Genomic DNA, 25,134 nt, shown 5'->3' with positions numbered 1-25,134 from the left:
AACAATGTAAGTTGGGTTGTGAAAGAAGATTTAGCACTTATGTCTTCTTGGGTCCATGCAAGCGTAGATAGTGTGCGTGGTAAACATCAGAAGGGAGATGCACTATGGGTACGTGTGAAAAAATTGTATCACGAAGCTCAAGCAGAAAACCAGCTGAAATTAACAAAAGAAATGTGGATTCTATGAAGAGTCGATGGAAACGACTTAATGAAAATGCAAGCAAATGCGCGAAGGAGGAGTGGAATGAGCGACCAAGATGTTGAGAATGAAGCTCATCGCATCTACCAAGCAGGAGGCGGCAACAAATTTTAAGATTTGATAGTGTTTAATGAAGTTATGAGCAAACATCCAAAGTTGAGTATTCATGATACAACACATGTATTTCCTGACAATGAAAATGTTGCTTATGAACATGATGGTAGCAATTCAAAGAGGACCAAGACTTCTGAATCTGGCGAGTATACCATCCCTTCAAATCCGGAAACTCCTACATCTGGACATTCAACTAGTTCTCGGCCTATGGGTAGAGACAAGGCAAAAAGAAAAGGAAAAAGTAAGGTAACACAATCTGATTCTACTAATGCTCAAGTTGCTGCAGAACTTCATGCACTAAGGCTAGCTAAAGATAATGAGAACGAACTAGTGAAGGCTCGACTGCAGATAGAGCGTGAAAAGCTGGAAAAGCCCTCTATTAAGATGTACCAAAAAATTTTGATTAAGTTGTTGGACAAAGAGCACTTTTCCCCAGAAGATCAAGAGACGAAACATCAACTAATGGAGATTGTGTTTAAAAAATGAATGATTTTAGTTTAATATGAGTTTGGTGTGACAATAAGTTATGAAATATTTGTTTGGTGTGGCACTAGTTTAAGTAATATTAGGTTGGTGTGCTTTTAATTATGTAATGTTAGTTTGGTGTGTGTTGGTGTGATCTTTGTTTGTACTTTATATAATATAAATTTGTATAATATTAAGTTTATGTGATATGGTCACATGCATCTTTTGCAAAATCAATTGAGATGTCAGAAAGATTATTTCTTTATCACATGCATTTTTTTAGATATGATTTTCGTGACACATGCATTTTCCTGCAAAAGTATTTGAGATGTCACAAACATCATTACTTTATCACATGCATTTGCAGATATGAGTTTTGGTATCATGTGATATTCATGCAAAAGTAATTGAGATGTCACAAACATCAGTTCTTTATCACATGCATTTGCAGCTATGAATTTGGTGCTACTTGCATTACAAAAGTTTTGAAATATCACATGCATCACAATGTCAATCAAATGTTTTGTCATCGTATGCATTATCCTGCAAAAATGAGATATGTCACATGATTTACTGTAATTGTGTCTCGCATGCTTTACAAACATCAGTTCTTTATCTTACAAAAGTTTTGAAAAATCACATGCAATCACAGTGTCAATGAAATGTTTTGTCATTGCATGCATTATAATGCAAAAATTAGGTATGTCACATGCTTTACTGCAATTGTGTCTCACATGTCTTGGGGTTTAGTGTCACATGCAGATATATTTAGTTTATAAATAGCTCGTGGAAATTTTTTGAAGATAACACCAAGTACTCATTCCACCCCCAAAAAATGTCTTCTAGTGAAAACTCATCACATTCATCGGATTCAAGTTCTATGATTCAAATATCATAGCACTCAATCAATGGGAGGAACGAGTTTCTCAACAAAATCATCAAATCTATACAATTGTTGAGAACATGTTATCCACCAATCACAATCTAATTATAGGGGCTCAAGCTTCTACAGTTAGAAAAAGGTATTGTGAAAGGCAACGCGAGATTGGTGCTGAGCGTTTGATCAATGGATACTTTAGTCCCAACCCGACATATGGGCCAGAGGTCTTCCGACACCGATTTCGCATGCACAAATCCGTATTCCTTCGGATTGTAGAAGTTGTTACTGTTAATGATGAGTACTTTCAAGAGAGATGCGATGCTACAAGGAGACAAAGTTTGTCATCATTACAGAAATGTACCGGAGCTATGCGGGTGTTGGCATATGGGACATCATCCAATGTCGTTGATGAATATTTGCGGGTAGTTCAACGGTGACGAGAGATTCTCTAATACATTTTGTTGAAGGTGTTATTTCATGTTTTGGTGCCACATATCTTAGAAGACCTACTGAACAAGATCTGGCTAGACTTCTATATGTAACAAATGAACGTGGTTTTTCAGGAATGATTGGGAGTATCTGCATGCATTGAGAATGGAAGAATTGTCCTAACGCATGAGCTGGACAATATATAGGGAGAAGTGGCAAGCCAACGATCATTTTGGAAGCTGTTGCATCATACGACTTATGGATATGGCATGCATTCTTTGGAACTCCAGGTTCGTGCAATGATATTAATGTACTCCATAGGTCTCTTGTTTTTGATGATATCTTAGAAGGTCGAGCACCATATGTTAATTACGTAGTAAATGGTCATCAGTATAATAGGGCATATTATCTTACTGATGGCATATACCCTGCATGGGCTGCATTTGTGAATTCAATTACTTCTCCACAAATTCAAAAGCATAAGTTGTTTTCTCAATTACAAGAGTCTATCAGAAAAGATGTTGAGCGAGCATTTAGAGTCCTACAAGCGTGTTTCACATTTTTTTGAAGGTCATGCCTTGTCTGGGACAAGATGTTGATGGGAAAAATTATGATTGTTTGTATGATCGTGCATAATATGATAGTAGAAGATGAACATGATACATATCAAAATTATTATGATCCTACTGAGTTTTTTGAAGATACACCTACAAGAGCACGAGAAGGAAATGCTGAAGCTTTTTGCTACTCTACTCAACGGATCGGGAGTTTGATTTCTAATATAACAAATCGAGATCAATTCCGCAATAGAGAAGCTCATATTGCCCTTCGAGATGATTTGATTGAGCACATTTGGGATAAATTTGGCACAAATAGTTGAATGTGTAATGTTTATCTTTTTTAGTAATCTTTCTTATTTTTCACTTTAGTTTGTAGTTTGGTTTGTTTATTTTCTATTATTGTACCGTATTTCTTTTATTTGTGTATTTTTATTATGTTGTACTTCACTTATATATGAACGTGTAATAACTTTTATTATAAATTTGAATTATAAAATAAATGTATAATTTTTATATGAGTTTTTTAATATATTTGAATAAATATAAAATTTATATTGATTGAAAGTATATGGAAAAAAAAGTATGTAATGGGGTTGAGTTGGTGTCATTGATGGAGGTAAAAGTTTGAATAAGTTGGGGGTTGTATATGTGGATGAAAGAGAAATGAGTATTTTATTTAAAAGTTGATTGGGGTTGGGTTGGATGGGTGGCACCAATGGGTATAGTCTGGAGGTCTGAGCTGGATTTTTTGAGATGACGTGTCGGCCTATGTGGAGCATTTTGCCACGCAATGACGTCCCTTGCTGCCCCGTGAGTGGGCGTCCGTTTTAACCGTGGGAGTTTTTGTTATTTATTGAAAAATCGGCAAAAAAATAAAAATTCTCACTTCCCCAAATATTACTGTTCATTACTTACTTTTACCTATAATTTACTCCTTTTGTCCCATAAAAATAAGGACATTTTCCATTTTTGGATGTCCCATAAAAATATCTCATATTTTTGATAACTTCCTTCTCTCTTATAATAAAAGTGAGCCATCATTCTCCACTAACAGTACTATATTAACTTTTTTTTTTTATCTTTCTCTTACTTTACCAATAGTGCATTAATTTTTGTATCGTCCCAAATGTACATATTGTTGTGGAACGGATGGAGTATTTTTTATTTTGTTTTTATTTTTTTACCTCCATCATCCCAAATTCATCTATGTCACGTTCGGACTTGGATCGTGTTTTGGAATGATATATTTTGACTTTATTCACCGGTTGAGGGTCTGTCTAAACCCTCTCATCCACACTGGGTGTTTTTTGTTTAAAAAAAGTCTAACATTTACTTTTAAACTAACAATGTACCATATTATTTGTTTTTCTCTCGAACAAAATAAGAGTAAATTCCTTACACATTAGAAAACAAATAACATGGTGTCGTTCGATTATCATGATTAATTATCATAAGATGATTCATTCAAAGATTTAGTTATGAGATTATTTTATATAGTTATGACTAATTATCGTATGATTATCCATCTGGGATCTAAGCTTCTGTCAATCTCATTAGCGCATTGTGTCATCATCAAATGGATATTTACTAGCAAATTGGACGAGAAACTATTGAATCCAGGTTTTCTAACTTATTAAAGAATCTTGATTTTGTACTATAAGCGCTTGTTATGAAAGTTGCTATACATTTATTTTGATTTTCATGGTTTGAGAATATTTTAGTTTATAAAGTAGTACGAAGTACTAAAATACCAAGTTCAGGGACTTCCCCAGAAACTACAAATGTGTAAGCAACAAATTTAAGGATGATTTATGTAGGTCACTAAATTTATTAATATTTGATAAATTTTTCAGTTCTACTATAACCAACCGTTACATTTTTTCTAAAACACTAATACTAACCAAATTGAAACCAAAATTAACAATTTTCAGTTGTGGGTAACAAGTGGTAGGGAGTGGACGGCAACGAGCTGATGGTAAATGAGGCTGTAGTGGCTCATCAGGTGTCGACGACAAGGGTTTGATTTGACTAACTGGTTTGTGATGTACGCCTGTAGCGCAAATACATACTCTTTCTGTCCCTAGTTATCTAAGTGATTCATATTCCTTCCCTTTTTAGGACGTGCGAAGGCAAGCGAATTATTTTCTTTTTTGACATTCTCACCCTTACTTTTTCCTCTTTTATTTATTTTCTTTCTTACCCTATTCAAACTTCACTTTATTAACAAAACCACATTTGGAAAATTCCGTACAAAAAAGAAATACCTCTCTTAAAAAGGAAGAGAGGCAGTAGCAAATTCAGGTTTCACGTCTTTATACGGGTACTTGATTAGTTTATGCAAGATTCATGAACGTAACAGGACTCGTAGGAAAAGCTCTATAAACCTCAATTATTTCAAGGTGTTGGCTGTGCAGATGAAATAATCTGGTCCAAGGCAGTGCACAACCACTCACCATGAAGAAGATGCAACAATCTAACAGCTACTCTGTCCTAAACCATCACGCACGGCCACGGCTCGCATTCGAATCCCCCGACGCTCCTGATTGCGCAGCAGGAGACAGCTGATCAGAGGCCCTCGTCTGTCCCCTCTGAACCTGCATTGTTTCACGACGGCTGTCGTGTCTTGGACGAGGCCTGATTCTTGTGTTTTGTTGTCTCTCGGTGAACCTGTACTGCGGCCGATGAATGACTTTCCCATCCACAAAGAGATCACCTAGAAATCATTTGACCAACACATGTAAGAGATGTAGTAGAGGGTGTGATGGAAGGAAAGAGGTCCAGAAGTAGTAAGTCACTCCAGTGTAAATTCACTAACCACCATAGTCCTTGTTGGGAACATCGAGATATGAATCGGGTAACACCCATAGAACACCAGGCAGGCCTGTGAATGGTAACATTGAACAAAGAATGATGTTCAACAGATGCGGTTGTGCATAAGAAACAAAGGACGCATGCAGAAAGCCAAGAAAAAGTAAAATTCATGACAAATCACAGATGCACGGTGCATCCAATTATATATACCACAGACAAGAACAATAGACCTAAAACAAATAAGAAGCAAATGAAATCAGCAGTATTGAAAAAGAGGGAAAACTTGTACATAGGATTTAAAGAGACCGAGTCATGCGTTGAAAGTCTAGTGAGTGATTTTTGCAGGGAGACATCATTGAACAATGGTCAGATTACATAATCCACAATTATCCACAATAAAATGTCAAAAGTTTAGCACACCTAGCAAATTCCCTAAGATGCAAAATGACAGGGTTTAGATATGTTTAGTACCTTTAACTTTGTAAGAAAGCTCTTCCGAGATGAGAGCTCCAAACCCAGTGTATGTTGATGTACACACAGAATATATCTTCTTTTTTGCTTCTTCTTCACTGCAAATTCGGAGCAACCAGAAAACATGCCATATAAACCTACTTGAAAAACTCCCAATCTCGAGTCTATTTATATGTACAAGGAATCAGAAGTCCGATCCATGGTTGAACATATATACTTGCAGGGGCATTCAGTTGCCATGATTATTTGTGATTAAAGGTCATGACTAATCTCATAAGTCATATCCAGATTATGTTTTGCTCAAAAGCTCGTGACAATGTATCTTGGTCGCATCCATAATGTCAAAATTCTATTGTGTATTATCCAATATTATATCTCATTATTTTCTTGTCTAACAAACTGATCGCAACCATATTCTACTAGTTTAGTCCATGGGGCTTGGATTTGCAAAATCATGCTTTTGATTTCCAAATCAATCAGCTAAATTATAAAAATACAAAACGAGCTTCTTCTACCAAGTTTTAAAATGAAATGAATTTGTGCCCCAATTCCTACCAATGGAAACAGAGAATCAAGGAATGCATTTCGCAGACAATTAAAATAATAATAATCTCGAATTTGTTAACAAGAAAAAGATGAATTTGGGGAATTCATAAAATTACCTTCCAACCACGGAGGCTAGGGTTTTGACGTAAGCATTAACCATCTCTTCGTCAGTGGGCTTAGGATCGGAATCGAACTCCATGACGATAAGCCAATGCTCGTAATCGCAGCCGTCGAGGAGAATCGTCTCCTTTGGGGGGCGGTTGCTCCAGTTGGGCGATGGGTCGTTGAGCGGAGAATAGCCTGTACGCGACGACCTCAACCGAGTTTGAGAGGCGACGGGGACGGGGACGGGCTGGGGGTGGTTGAGGGTGTGGAGGAGGGCAGAAAGGGAAGTACGAGAGCGGCGGGATAATAGGGTGGCAAACGTGCGCCGGGTGGCAAAGAGCGTCGCCGCCATGGCTGAAATGTCGAGTTTTCAAAGTGAGTTTTAATTTAGTATTTGGGCTTTACTTGTCTTTAATTATGTACGTAATTAAATTTATCTACTTATTTCAATCAAAATTGATATTTTATTTATTGTTGCAATACTTCTTCTCTAAATTAATTGACAAGTTAAATTATAACACATATTATATATAATCGTTTCAATTTTTCATTCTATATTTATTCGATTAAAGAATTTATTACTATATTTTAGTTAGTCTTCAATTAATTAAATAAATAGAATATAGAATTAAATGAAATTAAAAATATTTAAATTTAAATCCAAACTCATAAAGTTTGTATAGCTTCTTATATACAAAGAGTAGTTTATATTGTCACATTATTCAAAACAAACAAGATGCACAATAATGTTATTGTTATTTTGGTTGATAGTTTACTTTATATACGTAAATTGTTTAATTAATTCATACTCTTTGATCATTGGTCACACATCTTATTTTTGTCATTTGTTTAATTATTTTTACTCCACTTAGATTATAAATTAAAATCGCATAAATGTTTCATTCACTGAGGAGTAGTAAATTATTCATTTTGAGTGAGACACGATAAGTACATTTCTGTTTTTTTAAATATCCATATTGCTTTCAATTATTATTTTGTATATATTTATTATGTTTTATATTCATTATTTGAAACTCTTGTCCCGTGCATAGCTCGGGTGTTAATACTAGTTAAGTTAAAACACTAGAATTACACCAATCCTTTTATTAGAAAAAAGATGTAAAATACGAAGACCCTCCAAAAGAGTGACAAAAGATGGTAAAATTGGTAGAGGTTAATGTTAGGTTTGGTATATTGAAAAGCATGTTTCGAGCAAGTTTCGCTCGAATAGAATTTTGCTTGTATACGTAAAACACTATAATCCACTTTTAACCCGATTCAGTATTATTCGAGCAGTTCCGCACAAATAGAATCACTATTATTATTACATTGTGTTTGCTTTTGCATTTATAAGATGTTTTATAAACATTTAAATGTATAAGAAGCAAACAAAGTCTAAGTCTTTTGCTTAGTAGACCGGTTGTGGGCGTCGTCCACTTTAAGGTAACACGGTCGAGATCTATGCAATGCTTTGCAAAAGAAAAGAAGAATTTCACAACCTAGATAGGCTTTGGCTACCTATCGTGAAAGGTTGCAATGTCAGTCCGCATATTTCTAAGCCTTACACGAAATAAGATGACATTAGTGTGGTATAGCACCTGAACGGATCTAACAAGAAGACGTGTCTTTATGCTATCTACTCTTGAAAGACTAGGTCTTGATAAAATACTACTCCCTCCGTCCCATTGAAGATGACCCACTTTCCTTTTTGGTTTGTCCCAATCAAGATGACCCATTACTTAAAATGGAAACACTTTTATCTCTACTTTATTCCCTCTCTCTTACTTTACTCTCTCATCTTACCACACAAAATATAACTGCATAAAATCCCGTGCCGTCCAAGAAAGGAGTCATCTTCCTTGGGACGGAGGAGTATTTCTTAATCTACATATGTTAGCATTGAGCATATGGTATTGATTATGCACTACTTTGACTTATCAAATGGTGCGGGTTTTTCGTAACCCAATAATCCCGATATATTGGGTAGTGGTGATTAGTATCTAGCGGTGCTAGGATTGCTATTATGTTGAATCGTGCGCGAGGTGAGTCTCGTTTGATAATGTCCTCAAGTGGAGCTCGAACAAGGTTTTATTATTCGGAAAACTGGCCAGTTGGAGTTTTATTACTCTATGAATAATAAATAAATGTTTCTTGCTAAGTCCACTCTTGGAATTAATAAGATATTAATTAATTAAGTCCATAGCAGACATTAATTAATTAATGGATATTTATATCTTAAGCGTGAGAAATAAATAATAAACAAAGTAGAAACCCGAATTACTTGTAATTTCGGATTTGGATGGGGAGAGTTCAATATTACTTCTGTAGTGGCTGCAATTAATATTCCAATATAAGCTTGTATTAAATTGTGGGTTCAATTTAATTAGTAAAAAGCTAATTGGTGAGCCCATATCCAAAACCTTCCATACATTCCTGTCTAGGCCCAAAAGGAACTTAATATAAATAGGAGAATAAAGGAGACAGAATTAACACAATTTTTATTCTCAAATTTTTCGAAAATTTCGAACTCTCCAGCTGTGGAGGATTTCAAATTCTTCACCTATTCCCAAAAGGATTTCTTCAGTCTTTTTTATTCAAGTCCTAATATTTTGATGAGATCAGCCCATCCTGATATCGAGATACAGTTCGGGTTTCTTCTGTCTTTTTTATTCAAGTCCTAGTATTTTGATGAGATCAGCCCACCATGATATCGAGATATAGTTCGGGAACTAGAGAGAAGATCTGTGGTCTAGTATTGAAGATCATCGTGGAGAAGGCGCGAGCAATCGATGATTCTTTGGAGAATCAAAATCGGTAACTCTAAACCGTAGAATTCATGTTTTAGGATTTATATTTTTCTAAGCATGAATTATTTGCGTTCTAGCATGCAATTATCTGTTTAACATGTGAATTGATTAATCGCATAATCGGTCGAATAGATCCTACGTCTGGTTTATTTGTTTTGTACAAGTCTTCCGCTGTGCAAGGGGCACCAAACCCCATCAGTTAAGAGGTGGAAATATGAAAAAGTGGTTAAGAGGTTTTTTAGTCCATGCACATAGAGAAGGAACCATTCATTTCTCCTAAACTCGATCTACCCTGGACATACTCACTCTGTTCTATAGTAGTGGAGGCGTTTCTTTTTGGCACGAATATTAAGAAAAATTGTGTTAGGTGAGTCAATTAAAGGGAGAGTAAAGTTGAAATGAAAAAGGTAGAGAGAGGAAGAGAAAATAAAGTAAGAGAGAGTAAAGTAGGCGTGGAAAAATGTGTTAACAACGTACTAAAATAGCAAAATGACTCTATTACTATGGAACGGAGTAAGTATTAAATTCATATTTTTTGTTGGGCCACCTCTCTCAATTCCCATCAAGATTTGTATCTATGGTTTCCAAAAATTGTTAAGTGAACAAGTCCTCGAGGAAGAATTAAACAAGATAATTGTAGTCCCTTTTGAAACACTAATTAAGTTAAAACACTAGAATTAAACCAAACCTTTTATTGGAAAAAGATGGTACAATACGAAGACCTGCCAAAATAGACAAAACTGAGGAAGAAGCAACAAGTTAGATCTAACTAAACAAACATCATCTCCCCTCTTATTTTTTCTCATTTTTATTGACTCATGATAAACATAAACGAACTTTTATTCATGCTCAACCAAAACTAGCCCTCCATATTTCTTGGCTGCCTCGTAGCAGTCTATAGTACTTTTATGAGGGGCCTCGTTGCCCCATTTCTTGTACAGTAGGTTTTCGCGCTTCGGATCCGGCCACCGCGCTTTGCCGTATAATTGCTCCACCGTGGAGAATCCCTCCTGCCCAATCTTGACGAGGTTGTCGCCGTATAGCTGCTCCCCTTCTTGCCCAATCTTGATAATAATTTGATTGTCATGATTTGCCGTCATAATATTTGTAATATATATTATAAACAATTTTTGAGACAGTGATACTGTAAATCATGGTTGTTACTAACTTACTACATGTATTTATATATGAAGGATATGGAAAGGGTGAGGAAGTGGAAGCCTTATTATTTGAGTATCTAGGAATATTTTTATCGAAACATAATAAGTAGAAAATTAATGAAGACGTTTTGCACGCGGTGGTCGTCAATAAGGATCATGGTGAAACATTTTCAAACTCAACAAATTAATGTTAAAGTTATGTACAATAGTTTTTTCTTATTCATCGCCAGTCATAAATTTTAGTGTCAATATATTAGTGTTAAAGTTATTTTATTCATCTCTAGCTATCTGTCCATTTACAAAACCATTAATTATTTTCTGTTTTTAATATGTGATCCATCACTTTTATTCTCTCTTATTTTTTGCCGACTTGTATTCCTTCTTCAATTACCAATATTCTAATTATTATTATTTTTTCTATAATATTTTATTAATTTTATATAAAAATTTCATGTATTAATAGTGAACGGATATTAAATTTGTTATGACCAATATATATTTAATTATATTTATGGTGGGTATAGATGAATCATGCATGTCAGCTGTAAGAGCATCTCCAATGCAAATAGGCCGGTCATAGGCCAACCACTCTCTTCCTGCTATGTCAGCAGCACTAAAAATCCACCTGTCACATCAGATTTAGGCCAACCATAGGCCAGCCGCAATAAAAATAATTTAAAATATACTACATTTACGGAATTAAAATTACGATTAAATTACCGAAATTAAATTTACGAGACATATACGGGAAAATTCATTAATTTTATTTAAATAAAAAAAGTACATTAACTAAAAATCAAAAAAATTACATAATAAAAAGAAATCCGGGCTTCCACACACGAGCCACCGCCCCACTCTACTCCTCACTAATTTATTAAAAAAATACATTAAAAATGTTAGCATGCCTTGAATCTGTTATAGTTTGCCGCTAGCCGAACGGGGGTCTCGCTGCCCGGTCAGCGAGTCAGGGGGTCAAGGGGGCAACGCCCCCTTGCCATAGGGTCCGGGGGCGCGGAGAGGCCCCGGCCCGACGGTATTATGACATGTTTCGTTTTAGGTCTTAATTTTGTATTGGGCTAGTTGTTGTTGTCTATCGCTAGATGTTGCTCTTGTACAGAAATTTAGAGATAGAGATAATCGCGTTTATATAGTTTTTCAAAATTTTAAAAAAAGAATTAAAAAAAAGATAGCGCTGGCCGATCGGCACGCCACAATGGCGGCCAGCGCATCGGCAGCGCCACGCTATCGGCTAGCCCACGCCAAAATTTTGACCGATTTCCTGCTGGCCTACTCCAATGATTCGGCTAGCCGACCGGCTAGCGACGAGAATCGGCTAGCCGATTGGCTAGCCGGCATTGGAGATGCTCTAACTTGAAAAAACGTTTAGCACAACAAATTACAGGTTGTTCGCCGCTAATGTTAAATTTGAGAATAATTAATTAGAGTCTAGAGAATCGGAATATATTACAAATATCATGGTTCCAACATTAGCAGGTATGGTTCCAACTTCCAACATTGTCAGGTGGAACAAGATTTGGAATATATTCAAAGGCAGTGGAATTTTCGAAAGTTCGTGAAAGTTTAACATTTTATATTCATCAATAGATGTAACATGTTAGTGGAATAAGTTCCGCTAAGTGCGTAACTATTTTTATCATTCTGAAAAAAAATCAATTGAGCTAGTTACTTTTATATTTTTGGAATGGAGGTATGAAAATAGAGTTTTAATCTGACTACCTCATCTGATTTCAGATTAAGTATGAAAATGGAGTGGATTTACTTTACCATATACTTGCTCGAAATTTAATTTCTTCCACTAAAACAAGTGCGCCCCAAAATCCACTCGCTCAAGTGGTATCAAGTCCACTATTGTTAGAGAGTTCACTTGACCGATTGAATGGACTTTATTCTTTCTTTCACTTTACTTTCTCTTCTCTATCTTAATTACTTTATTCTCTCTCTTTTACTTTATTTAACTCACTAAACACAATTTTTTTAAATCCCGTACCAAAAAAAACGCCTCAAGTAACGTGAGACGGAGGGAGTATGAAATAACCCACAAATTTGGCAACAAGATCAAAACAAAATCCCCAATAATAGGGAGGGAGTGTGTTTTGAGTAGAGAAGGAAAGAATATTTAAATCCTCAATTAAATAGGAATATAAGATTTAAATTTGGTAATTTCTTATAGGAAAAGGCTCCAACAAAATAGGTAACAAATAAATAAATTTCACAAATGAATAAATTTCAAAAATATAACTGCATATGTGACTATATTTAATAATCTAAAATGGAGTATTTATATTGTGCCATTAATTTGAAAATTATATGAAATTGTTTTCTCTCCTATTATATGCAGTATATAAATGTGTGAAAAATGGGAATTAAAAAGTATGATCATAGTTTAAATTTGTTGCTTTTATATTACTTTTCTTTTACGGAGTATTATTTTATATTGCTTTTATACTTGTCTGGAGTGAAGTATATTTTATATACAGAAAATTCACCAAGAAAAATTATAACTTAAATTTGTCAGCATTCTACATTGATATTAATATACAAAAATTATATGATTTAGCTCTTATTTTATTTATCATTGCATCATTAGTTAAATGAAAATTATATAGTTTAGCTCTTATAATTTTATTTTAATCGTTGCACATCATTAATTAAATGAAAATTATATAGATTAGCTCTTGTTTTATTTTTATCATTGCTCATCATTTATTAAATGAATTATTATATGTTATTCAAAAATAGTGTAGCTCCTTGCATAGTAAGTACTCTAGTATGTAAGATAGTTATACATGGATGTACCAATATTATATATGGAAAGTTTAAACAATTACTCTCTCCGTCCCAAGGAAGATGACCCCTTTCTTGGGCGACACGGGATTTTATGCAAATTTATTTTGTGTGTTGAAAGGAGAGAGTAAAGTAAGAGAGAGAGAATAAAGTAGAGATAAAGGTATTTCCATTTTAACTAATTGGGCATCTTATTAGGACAAACTAAAAAGGAAAGTAAGTCATCTTCAATGGGATAGAGGGAGGAGGGAGTACCATATATTATAATTATTTATTTTCTCATTAAAGATTGTGTCTCATTAGTTAGAGTATGACATGGATCTACTTCCACTTATTAAAATATTGTTTGTCGGACATACTATGTCGTAGTGCCAACATGATATGCCTGGACCGCTGAATTTTTTCTCTAAAAATGGCTAGACAAAAATGCATGATCCCAATGAATTAATAACACACTTAGGAAATTAAATGAACTTTAATTTCCTCTAAAATAATTATACGCAAGCCAATAAATCAATAAAATCACGCATTTCTAATAAATGGAAAATAATTACACACATAATCAAATTGCCACGTAATCAAGAATAAATCAAGTCACGAAAGAGCGGTCGCTACAGTTTCAGCTTTGTGTTTCCCAATTAATTTTTCACAAAACACGAGTAGATGGAATGAATTGAAAAGAATTATATATTCCCCCGTCCCATTTTAGGAGTCTCGGTTGAGGTCACTTGTATTAAGAAATGTAAAAGAATCCTACCTTTTTATATTAGTTTTATAATAAATGTGTGTGAAAAAAGGTTAGTGGAATGTGAATTTATGGAATATTTCAACCGGGACTCCGAAAGTGGGACACCAAAAAATGGTAAACCGGGACTCCTAAAATGGGACGGAGGGAGTATATTGCAATTATTTTGTTTGATTACTCCATCATGTTCCATAGGGCTAGGCTATTTGGGAATGACACGAATTTTAATTTGTAATTGGTAAAGTAAAAAAGAGAAAGAGAAAAAATAGTTGATATAGTGTAGCGGATAGTGGAGTTCATATATAATAAGTAAAAGAAAATGAGAAAAAGATTTTATAAATGAATATAGGATATTTTTATGGGACACATGAAAAAGAATTTCAGCCTATTTCTATGAAAAAGAGAGAGTATATGATAGTAAGAACAAATCATTAGAAGATAAGACTCTTAAACTTTCATCATGGTCGGTACATAAGGGACTCTCGTCGCCTTCATCCAAGACCACCGGTCCAACTCTCAGCAATCTGCAGAGTGATCTTCTTTATACCCTTCCACGTTACCCAACCTGCAGTGCCTGAACCGGGTCCCACATTCTCGAACTCCGCATAGTAGCAAGTATTGAGGGCGAAGATCCCAGCCCACACCGACCAACCGGTGGGGTCGACGAAGCCCCCGATGTCGGAGTTCATGATGATCGTCCTCAACATCTCCTTCCACGGCCACCCGAGGTACACCTTCACAGGCGGAGTGGTGGAGATGAGCTCCAGCTCGGCTGAGATGTTACTCTTTTGGAGGACGAACCCGCCCGGGCTAGGAAAGTCAAATGAGTCCCTGGGCAGTTACCATGCAAGCCTGGTTCTGCCCTGGCTTTCGCACTACGAAGGTGCATTCTTGGAAGATGGAGAGGGAATCACCGAAGACGAAGTCGACGGTGCCAGAGATGGTGCACCTGCGGTAGAACTGGCGGTATTTGTGGACGTAGAGGTTGTCTTGGTACCCGAATATGTTCACGTTGAATAGCAATGCCTGGTGATACGCTCGGATTTGCACTATTTTAAGGCCCTTATTTGGTCTGTTTTTAATGTCTTAATCGCAATTCATGTCCGTATTTTACATGTTTTTATCTATTTTGGTATTTTGACATGTTTTGTGAGAATTGTACATATTTGAGCCTAAAAGATAGGAAAAATTCGAAAATGGAGTTCTGGAGCGTTCAAGACGCGAAGCGGTCCGCTGCGTGTGTCGCAGCGACCGCTACGCCTGAAGCGGTCCACTCCGGAAGAAGTTGTGCTAAAAATCTGAAGACGCCCAGCAACCGCTGGGGAGTGCGCAGCGACCGCTCGTGAAGGTTCCGAAGCCACTAGACTAATTTGCAGCGATGGCTATAACTCATGCAGCGACCGCTGCACAAATGGGCAGAAGCTACGAAGAACTCACAGCAACCGCTGGCCAAGGCGCAGCGGTCCGCTGCGAAAATGCAGCGCACGATTTGACCTAGATTCTCTCCAGATTTTACCAAAATTAGCCAAACTTTTCCTTCTATCCATAGGATTCGAAATTTCCTCTATATATACTCCCTCAAACCTCTTCATTCAGAGACACTTTTACCTTGCTTTTTGCTTCATGATTCTAGAGCATAATATTTGAGAGATCTTCGTTGTGCAAGAGGTTGAAGACGGGTTCACGTGAAGATCAAGGCTACAGGATTCTACCTTTGGGTTTTAACACTTTAGTTCTTATTTTTACATTGATTTCCCTTCAAACTATGTTTTTAGATTATTCTATCATGTGTAACTAAATTCATGGGATTCTAGGGATGTGTTAGTAACTTTTATTGGTTTATACAATTCTTTTTTCTATTTAATATCCGTTTTGTTTATACTTCGTTTCTTCCTTAAGTTGTTCCGTAATACTGCATGTTTGAGTGACACACTCGATGCTGATTTGATATAACTTGCTACATAATCGTGAGAGGAGGTTGGCGAGTTAGATCCACTCAATAGACACTACAATTAGCTTCCCCTTAAAACGGCACCGTTAATTGAGAGTGAGGACTTTCCAAGGGTCTTAGGAACTTTTAGGAGTTACGTATCTAGGATTGGCAACCCTAGTGTTAGTAATCTACGCTTGTACCGCATGGGCATAACTAGTGTGACTCGTTCTATCGAAGTATAAACTGTGCTAGGGTATTGTAGTTGGAATTTGTATAACCATAATTGTGAACGCACATCCACGGAATTCTCTTATCTCATATACTTATCTCTAGTTTGTGTGCAATCTACTATTTATTGCTTTCAGTTTATTGTTTTCAAAACGTTTTTCAAAACCAACTGCTTCTCCAAATTATGAGAATAAATAATATAATATAATGTTTTATTATTGAAATATGATAAACAAGTCTAAGGCTTTTTACTAAAAAGGTCAAGTAGGGAAATTCAATGAATCTCCTCATGAGATTTCCAATAGGGGACTTGGCCAGATCAAGTAAGAAGAAAAACGTATTCACAACCTAGATAGGCTTTGGCTACCTATTGGTACGGTTGCGGTATTTGTGATAATTCTCTCTTATCTAAGACGAGATTAGTAACACCGGTGTGGTAAAGCACTGAAAGGATCTAATACGAAATGTATTCTTTATTGCTATCTACTGTAAGAATATATTTCAGAAAGTTTAGTATTTTCTAGTATATGGTATTAATATCAATATTGTTTATTCAGTCATAGGCCACTTTGACTTATCAATATGTGAGAGTCTGTATGTAACTCAAGTTCATGATATCTTGGGTGGTAGTAATTGAATAACATGAAGGTATTGGAATATTATTTCATAGAATTCGCGTGCCCGGTGTGGTATGATTAAATCTCTAAAAGGATGATCCCGAATGAGGTGTTTAAAAAAGGAATTTATTATTCAGAAATCTGTGCAGTTGGAATTTATTCCACGAATAATAAATAAAGTTTCAAGCTAGACAACTCTTTGGAGAATTAATTTAATTCTAGTCACATAGCAGAAAAAAGAATTAAATTGACGGATCAAGATAATCTTAAAAACGCGGAAAATATTATAAAATAAAATGGACCCACGTTATTCGTAATTTGGTGATTTAGGTGGGAGTGCAATATTATTCTTTAGTGGAACAAAATAATATTCCATTGATAATATATTAAATCATGGGTCATTTGATTTAATTAGTTAATTATCTAATGGGTGAGCCCAACACCTAAATCATTCCCGGATCCCCTTACTAGCCTCATTTAGTCCATTATAAATAGTGATGAGATGTGGAAACCCTAATGCACAACACAAGACAACACACTCTAAACCCTAACCCTAGCCGCCAAGTCGACGCCTCTCTCTCCCCCTCTTGGTCTCGATTTTCATGCCTAGCACGTGGGAGAATTAAGGTTTTGATCTTTATTCTTGATCTATCCTAATTCATAGGATTAGATCGAGGCAATCTCGTGTTTTGTGATTGGTTTTTCCTAGATCTCTTTAAGACTATTATTGATTATTCAAGATCCGCCCACACGGATGAGTGATCAAGGACAAGGGAATAGTACGGAAGATTCGTGGTCGATAAAGCAAGGATCTCCGGGTGGTGCAGCTAGCAACTACGATCCTTTGATGGATCAAGAAGAGGTAACAATCGAATTTACATCAAATTGCATGATTATGTGTTTTTGATGTGTTATTGTTAGAGTTTGTATACTAGAAATCACCTTTCGAGTGATTGAATACTGTTAAAACTCTTATTTTATTTTCCAAAGGAATAAATAGATTATTTTTGTCATAATGTTGTTATGTTTTAGTAGACCGGTTGTGGGCGTCGTTCACTTTAAGGTAACACGGTCAGTTCTGAACAAAGAAAAAGAAGAATTTCACAACCTAGATAGGCTTAGACTACCTATCGTGAAAGGTTGCAATGTCAGTCCGATTATTTCTAAGTCTTACTGAAATAAGATGACGTTGGTGTGGTATAGCACTGAATTGGATCTAACAGCGAGACATGTCTTTATGCTATCTACTGAAAGACGAGGTCTCGTAAATTATTGTTTCTTAATCAATGTACGTTAGCATTGAGCATACGGTATTGATTATGCACTACTTTGACTTACCAAATGGTGCGGGTTTTTCGCAACCCAATAAGCCTGGTATATTGGGTAGTGGTGATTAATATCTAGCGGTGCTAGGATTACTATTATGTTGAATCGTGCGCGAGGTGAGTCTCGTTTGATAACATCCTCAAGAGAAGCTTGAAATAAGGTTTTTTAATTCGGAACCTAGCTAGTTGGAGTTTAATTACTCTATGAATAATAAATAAGATTTTCTTGCTGAGTCATCTCTTGTAATCAATAAGATATTAATTAATTAAGTCCATAGCAGACAATAATTAATTAATGGATGTTTCTATCTTAAGCGCGGGAAATAAATATCAAGTAATGGAAACCCGAAGTACTTATAATTTTGGATTTGGATGGGGAGTGCAATATTACTTCTGTAGTGGCTGCTCGTAATATTCCAATTATAGGCTTATATTAAATGGGGTTTAATTTAATTAGTAAAAAACTAATTGGAGGAGCCCATATCCAAAACCTTCCATAGATCCCTATCTGGGCCCAATATGTGACTTATTATAAATAGGAGAATAAAGGAGACAGAAAATACACATTATTTTCTTCTAAAATTTTCGTCCCTCTCTCTCTCTAGTAGTGGACGATTTTTCCTCTTCTTCGAGGGATTGGTTTTCCGTCTTCTTTATTTAAGTCCTAGTACACTGGTGAGATCAGCCCACCCTGATATCAGTTTACAGTCCGGGAACCAGACAGAAGATTTGTGGTTTAATACTAAAGATCTTCACGTGGAGAAGACGCTAGCTATCTTAGATTCTTTGGAAAATCATCAAGGTAAAATAGTTAAACCGTAGAAAAGCATGTTTTAGGTTTTAATTAATTTAAAACATGATTTATTTCAGTTATGAGCATGATACATGTGATAATTGCGCGAATAGAATTTGTCTAAATAATTTGCTAAATAGATCAGAATTATTATGTAATTGATTTATATGAGCGCTTTCGCTGCCAACCCCTTCAGTTATATCTATAGATCTATGGATTTGCATGAAATTGGAATCGAATGCATAATCACCTAAATAGATCCGTTAAGGACCAGTTTGTTTTTCGTGTCTTCCGATGCGGTAGTCCCAACAATTGATATCAGAGCCAATTTTTTAGGCTCTGATTATGTATTTGATCAATTGAATTTTTCGAAAATTACAGTGTAGAAACTTGGAATTTTCGAAAATAATGCAATAAACATCCATTAAATGTATAACATAACAACATTATGACAAAAAAAATCTGTTTTATTTCTTGGAAAATAAAATGAGAATTATAATAGTATTCAATCAATCGAAAGATGATTTTTAGTATACAAACTCTCTCATAGGGATCCGTCGAGTGAATTAGATGTTGGGCTCACCCACTAAATAAAATTCTAATTAAGTCAATTAATCCATGATTTAATATATTATCCAATTGACTATTATTTTATTTTATAATATTTCCCGTGTTTAATATTATTATTATCCATTAATTTAGTTCTTTGTCTGCTATGTGACTTGAATTAAATTAATTCTCCAAAGAGTTTTTCTAGTTTTAAACTTTATTTATTATTCATGGAATAAAAATCCAACTGTGCAGTTTTCTGAATAATAAATTCTTTTTTTCTAAGACCTCTTGGGGATTAATCATACCACACTAGGCACGCGAATTCCATGAAATAATATTTTGATATTTTCATGTTATTCAATTACTATCACCCAAGATATCATGATTGAGTTGCGAAAAACTCTCACATATTGATAAGTCAAAGTGGCGTCTAATTAAATAAAAAATATCAATATTATTTTCCTAGACTAAGAAATACTAAAATTTCTGAAATATATTCTTTCAGTAATAGCAATAAAGAATATGTTTCGTGTTTGATCCTTTCAATGCTTTCCTACACCAGTGTTACTAATCTCTTACAAGCTAAGAGACAATTATCACAAACACTGCAACCATACCAATAGGTAGTCAATGCCAATTTAGGTTGTGAACTCGTTTTTCTTCTTACTAGATATGGTCAAGTCCCCTACTAGAGAACCCATGAGAAATCATCAGATTCCCCTACTTTAACCTTCTTAGTAAGATGTCTCAGACTTGTTTACTTATATTTCAATAAATACACCATTATATTATACTCCCTCCGAAGAATAGAGCACATTTGCCATTTTTGGTTGTCCACGAAAAACAGAGCACATTTTAAAAAGGAAAATTTTCAACAACTTCTCTCTTACTTTTTTGAACTTTTCTCTTACTTATTATATGGACCCCACATTCTACTAACACTACTTCTCTTTTACTTTTTGTCTTTTTTTTCTTACTTTTTTACCTTTTCTCTTACTTATAATAGGGACCCTACATTCCACTAACACTACTTTTCTATTACTTTTTTTCTCTTTTACTTTACCAATTCCACATTAAAACTCGTGTCATTCACAACGTGTCCTATTTTTTGTGGACAGAGGGAGTATTATTTATTCTCATAATTAGGTAAATAAGTGGACGTGGCGTTTCTCATATACATGCACAAGCTGGTTGTATAAAAGCGTGTACGCTCGAAGTATCTTTTAGTATACATATATTCATTTTGCCCTTGATAATTCACCAAAGTACGACATGACATATGTCACAGTATCGGTTGCCTCACAGTCGAATATCCAACCTCTATATACACACTTCCTATTTTGGCATTGCAAGCAGTAGAAATGTCAGACTCGTCTTCTAAGGCTGAAAAACGATTTTTACACAAAATTTTGGGGGCATTATCATATTTTTCACGAGATACTAGGAAATTTCGTGTAGATATATAAGTGTGGGGATCTATTCGCGATTTAGGAGTTCTCGGGGTTGTAATTGCAACATGTTGGGGGTATTATTTGGTATTTAGCAGAACTACTTTTACCTTCAAGGCTTCAACAGATCGACTCCAGTGCATCCCAGCAGCCACACCATTCTTCTTCTAGTCCAACTCTTCTTGTTTCCCACCAGCGATTTTGTGTAGGAATTGAGGACGGTTTCAGCATATGATGGCATCTGACTGCAACGACGATATGTGACAGCAGTGGCGGTCATGACAACAGCGGCTATTGTGCAACGGATAATTTTTCCTCTGTGGGGGATGGATGTCCTTTTCCAACGTGGGCAGTGGCTGATTCAGTCCCGGTGGTGGAAGACTCTGCTTCTCTCCCGGCGGCCTCTCGGAGGCGACTGTATGGTTCTGGAGTAGAGGTTAAACATGGAGTTGTGGCTGCTCTAGAGGTCACCGTCTTGCTCAATGGTGACTTGACTGAGGGGTCAGTGGATGGTGACGGATGACAACGGGCAACGACTGGTCGGCATCGTTGATAGCGCAGCTGCTGCCGTTGAATTTGATTCCAACATCTTGTGAGTTGGGGAATTTTTTCGGATTTTTCAACATAGAACTCATCTACGTTTGTTGCTGCCTTGTATTGAGTAACTAGATCATATATAATCACAATTTGAGTTTCTGCACAAGGTGTCGAGCTAATGACTGATCGACGGAATCGACACTACTCTGATACCATGATAAAATGATTGTAGTGATAAAAGGATTGTCGTATTTGATTGATTGGGAAATGATACCCAACACTCATGTGTTTATAAGGGTGTTGGGGACTCTTGAGATACAACAATAATTGTGTCTTGGAACAAGACTACTATTGGAACTAGACAATATTAATGTTTAATTCTTGGAACTCTAAAGTTCATCAACCAACACTCCTTAGAACTTCAACACTTGGAACTCCAACAGATTATAATCATTACAAGACATACACCTAAACTTTGATCATGGTAGGTTTCATCATGGTAGGTACATAAGGGACTCCCGTCGCCTTGATCCAAGAGTCATCGCCATAGGCAACGCCGCCGGTCCAGCTCTCCGCAATCTGTGGTGTGATCTGCTTGATACCCTTCCATGTGACCCGAGACGCGGTGCCCGAACCGGGTCCCACATTCTCGAACTCCGCGTAGTAGCAAGTATCGAGGGCGAAGTTCCCGGCCCATATCGACCAACCAGTGGGGTCGACGAAGCCCCCGATGTCAGAGTTCATGATGATTGTCCTCGACATCTCCTTCCAAGGCCGGCCGAGGTACACCTTCACAGGCGGCGTGGTGGAGACGAGCTCTGGCTCGGCCGAGATGCGGCTACTTTGGAGGACGAACCCGCCTGGGCTGCGGATGTCAATGCGGCCCTGGGCGGTCACCATGCAAGCCTGGTTCGGGCCGGGCTTTCGCACCACGAAGGTGCAGTCCTGGAAGATGGAGAGGGAATCACCGAAGACGAAGTCGACGGTGCCAGAGATGGTGCACCCGCGGTAGAACTGACGGTATTTGTGGGCGTAGAGGCTGTCTTGGTACCCGAATATATTGACGTTGAAGAGCACTGCCTGGTCCCCTGAGACGCGTAGCGCCACCGCTTGGTGTCCTTCTGACCCGGCAGTGTTCTCCATCGTTAGGTCCTTGGCAATGAATTCATCAGCATTCACCGCTGCCATGCATGTTTAATAATGTTAGGATACAAGGAAATTTCGATGCATGTGCATTTTTTAGATTTACTCCCTACGTTCCTTGGCAATGACCCGGTACGAGGTTTAAGAAACAAAATAAAAAAATGGGTTGAAAAAGTTAGTGGCATGTGATTCCTACTTTTATATACTCTTTCCATTCCTTTGTAGTAGAAGCATTTCTTTTCAATAGGGAAATTATAGTAAATTGTGTTAAGTGAGTAAAGTAAAAAGATAATAAAGTAGGAAATGAAAAGGGTAGGGAGATAAAGAGAGAATAAAATAAGAGAGAGGAAAGTAAAATAAAATATATGTGTTGTTTTTTGCCAAAAAGTGAAATGACTCAATTATAGTGGGACAACTTAAAAAGAAATACGACTCAGTTACAGAGGTGAGAATAAATTAGTGGAATGTAGCTAGAAAATGATAAAAGTGAAAGGTGACAAATTTTTTTAGGAATCGACGAAAATAAAAATAAATAACAAATTTTCAGAAATGGAGAGAGTACTGTAATACTAGAAATTTCATGAATAATTTGAACATCTTATTCTCATATTATAGTGTCTACTTACAAAGAAATTACCAAACACTGTGGATTAATGGAATAATAATTTGTAGTTTGATATTGGTCATTCTCGTAACTTTTGAAATCAAAATATAAAACAAAAAAGTTTTACTTTTTTTCAGTTGCCCCATTTATATACTAAATGTTGTCTTTTGATGATGTTTAAATCGAAGTATTTTAATAAATGGATATTGGTAAATTATGTAATTTGGCCAAATTTTGGTATTTCTCAGAAATTTTGGAATTGGTCTAGAATATCACAAATATTGCATTTTATTTGTTATTTTCTCAGCGAACAACTTATTTTATATGGGCAACCGCGAAATGGTTATGATATTCTAGACCACTTTTTAAGTTCATGTGAGTATGATAAAAAAAGAAAAGAAAAGGTCATGAAGAAACCACGTTGATTTAGTGGTGCCAAGTATCATAAAATATGCACGTAAGTTTATCGGATATGGTGATTGACCTGCCATGGGAAATAATTAAGCAAATTACAAAGTTTGTAATATTTTGCACTAATTTTAAAGTTTGTGAAAATATCAAAACTTGACCAAAGTCTATGATTTTAGGGATCAATATCTTTGGACTAAAAGATGTCAATTCGTATATGAATAGGATAAATAATGAGATAAATTAAGACTTGATAAATTAATATCCCAATTTCAAAATTTAATCAAATTTTGTGAGTTAAATGGATAATAGTATAAATATACTAACCGACGGTGGCGGTGTGGTAGGTCTTAACACCTGCCGCAAAATTCAAGTTTCCGGTGATAATCGTCTTGGTGGGGCCCTCTCCGAGCAAGACGACCTTATTAACCTTCTTGGGGAGGTTGACCGTCTCTGCATACACGCCAGCCTTAATCAATATCACAATCAACGTCTCGTTATTCTTCAGCGGTAGCGTTTTTATAGCATCCGCGATGGTCTTAAACTGGCCGCTCCCGTCCTGGGCCACCACCATCGTCGGCTTCATCTCCGCCACCTGCTGAATCCTCCTCTCGACGTATTCCTCCGCCATGAGCTTCCGCGCCCCGCTCGCGCCCCCGCCGCTGCCAAGCACCTTCGATAGCTGGAGCGATCCGATGATCTTGGTGAGGTCGGTCACCATCGCCAGCCCATTGCTCGCCATCTCCTTTGCGGTTTTGAGCAATTCCTTCATCTTCTCGCCCGTGTCTCCGGTGGTGTTCTCGAAGGCGTCGATGCACGTCTCCTGATCGTCCCCGACCGCGGCCAGGCGCGTCCGGAGGTCGGCCACGAAGGCCTTCGCCTTGCTGCCGTCCAGGGACTCGACCTTCTGGATCGAGCTCCTGAGGTCGTCGACCGCGTTCTCTAGGACCTCGTCGCAGACGTCGAAGGCCCCCTTGGTGGACGGGTCGGTGGCGGCCTTCTTCAGCAGGGCGGAGCTCTTCAGCACCTCCTTGATGCTGCCCACGGTGGCGTCGAAAGCCGCCTCGATCAGCTTCTTCGGATCGGTGGTGTTGGCGCCGGAGAGGGTCTTCTCGCATGTCTCCTTGTAGTCCGTCGGGGAGCACACCAGCTTCACCGCTTTCGAGGTGACGCCGGGCTTGCCCGACTCATGCTTTTCTTCTTCACTGTTCCTTGAGAAGATCACCGCCGCCGCGATCACCGCAGCCAGCATCAGCACGGCGGCTATGCCCGCAAACACGGCTACTTTCGATTTTGAGTCACCCATAAATAGTTTGATCAACTATTTTACTTTCCTATGTTTTTTTTTTTTTTTTTTTTTTTTTTTTTTTTTTTTTTTTTTTTTTTTTTTTTTTGGGCAGAGTAACCAAAATATAGGTGAAAATATGCGAAGATCGATCGCATTTGAGTA

The 25,134-nt window shown here is 36.7% G+C and overlaps 2 protein-coding genes across 2 annotated transcripts; both read right to left on the bottom strand.

Moving 5' to 3' along the window:
* Positions 1-4,898: 4,898 nt before the first annotated feature.
* LOC125200586 (multiple organellar RNA editing factor 3, mitochondrial) lies at positions 4,899-6,970 on the bottom strand. The gene is made up of 4 exons (XM_048098244.1): positions 6,591-6,970; positions 5,929-6,026; positions 5,462-5,527; positions 4,899-5,359 (listed from the first exon to the last, which is right to left on the bottom strand). Exons 1-4 carry the CDS (start codon positions 6,929-6,931, stop codon positions 5,145-5,147), a joined length of 720 nt encoding a protein of 239 aa, XP_047954201.1. The 5' UTR covers positions 6,932-6,970; the 3' UTR covers positions 4,899-5,144.
* A 14,791-nt stretch (positions 6,971-21,761) lies between these two features.
* Positions 21,762-24,990, bottom strand: LOC125201902 (pectinesterase-like). Its single transcript, XM_048100228.1, has 2 exons — positions 24,012-24,990; positions 21,762-22,710 (listed from the first exon to the last, which is right to left on the bottom strand). The coding sequence occupies exons 1-2, from the start codon at positions 24,988-24,990 to the stop codon at positions 21,998-22,000; spliced, it is 1,692 nt and encodes a 563-aa protein (XP_047956185.1). The 3' UTR covers positions 21,762-21,997.
* Between the last annotated feature and the right edge of the window lie 144 nt (positions 24,991-25,134).

The sequence above is a fragment of the Salvia hispanica genome, chromosome 1 (genome assembly GCF_023119035.1).
Source record: "Salvia hispanica cultivar TCC Black 2014 chromosome 1, UniMelb_Shisp_WGS_1.0, whole genome shotgun sequence".
In the NCBI taxonomy this organism is placed as follows: Eukaryota; Viridiplantae; Streptophyta; class Magnoliopsida; order Lamiales; family Lamiaceae; genus Salvia; species Salvia hispanica.
This window is presented reverse-complemented; position numbering and strand designations above follow the sequence as displayed.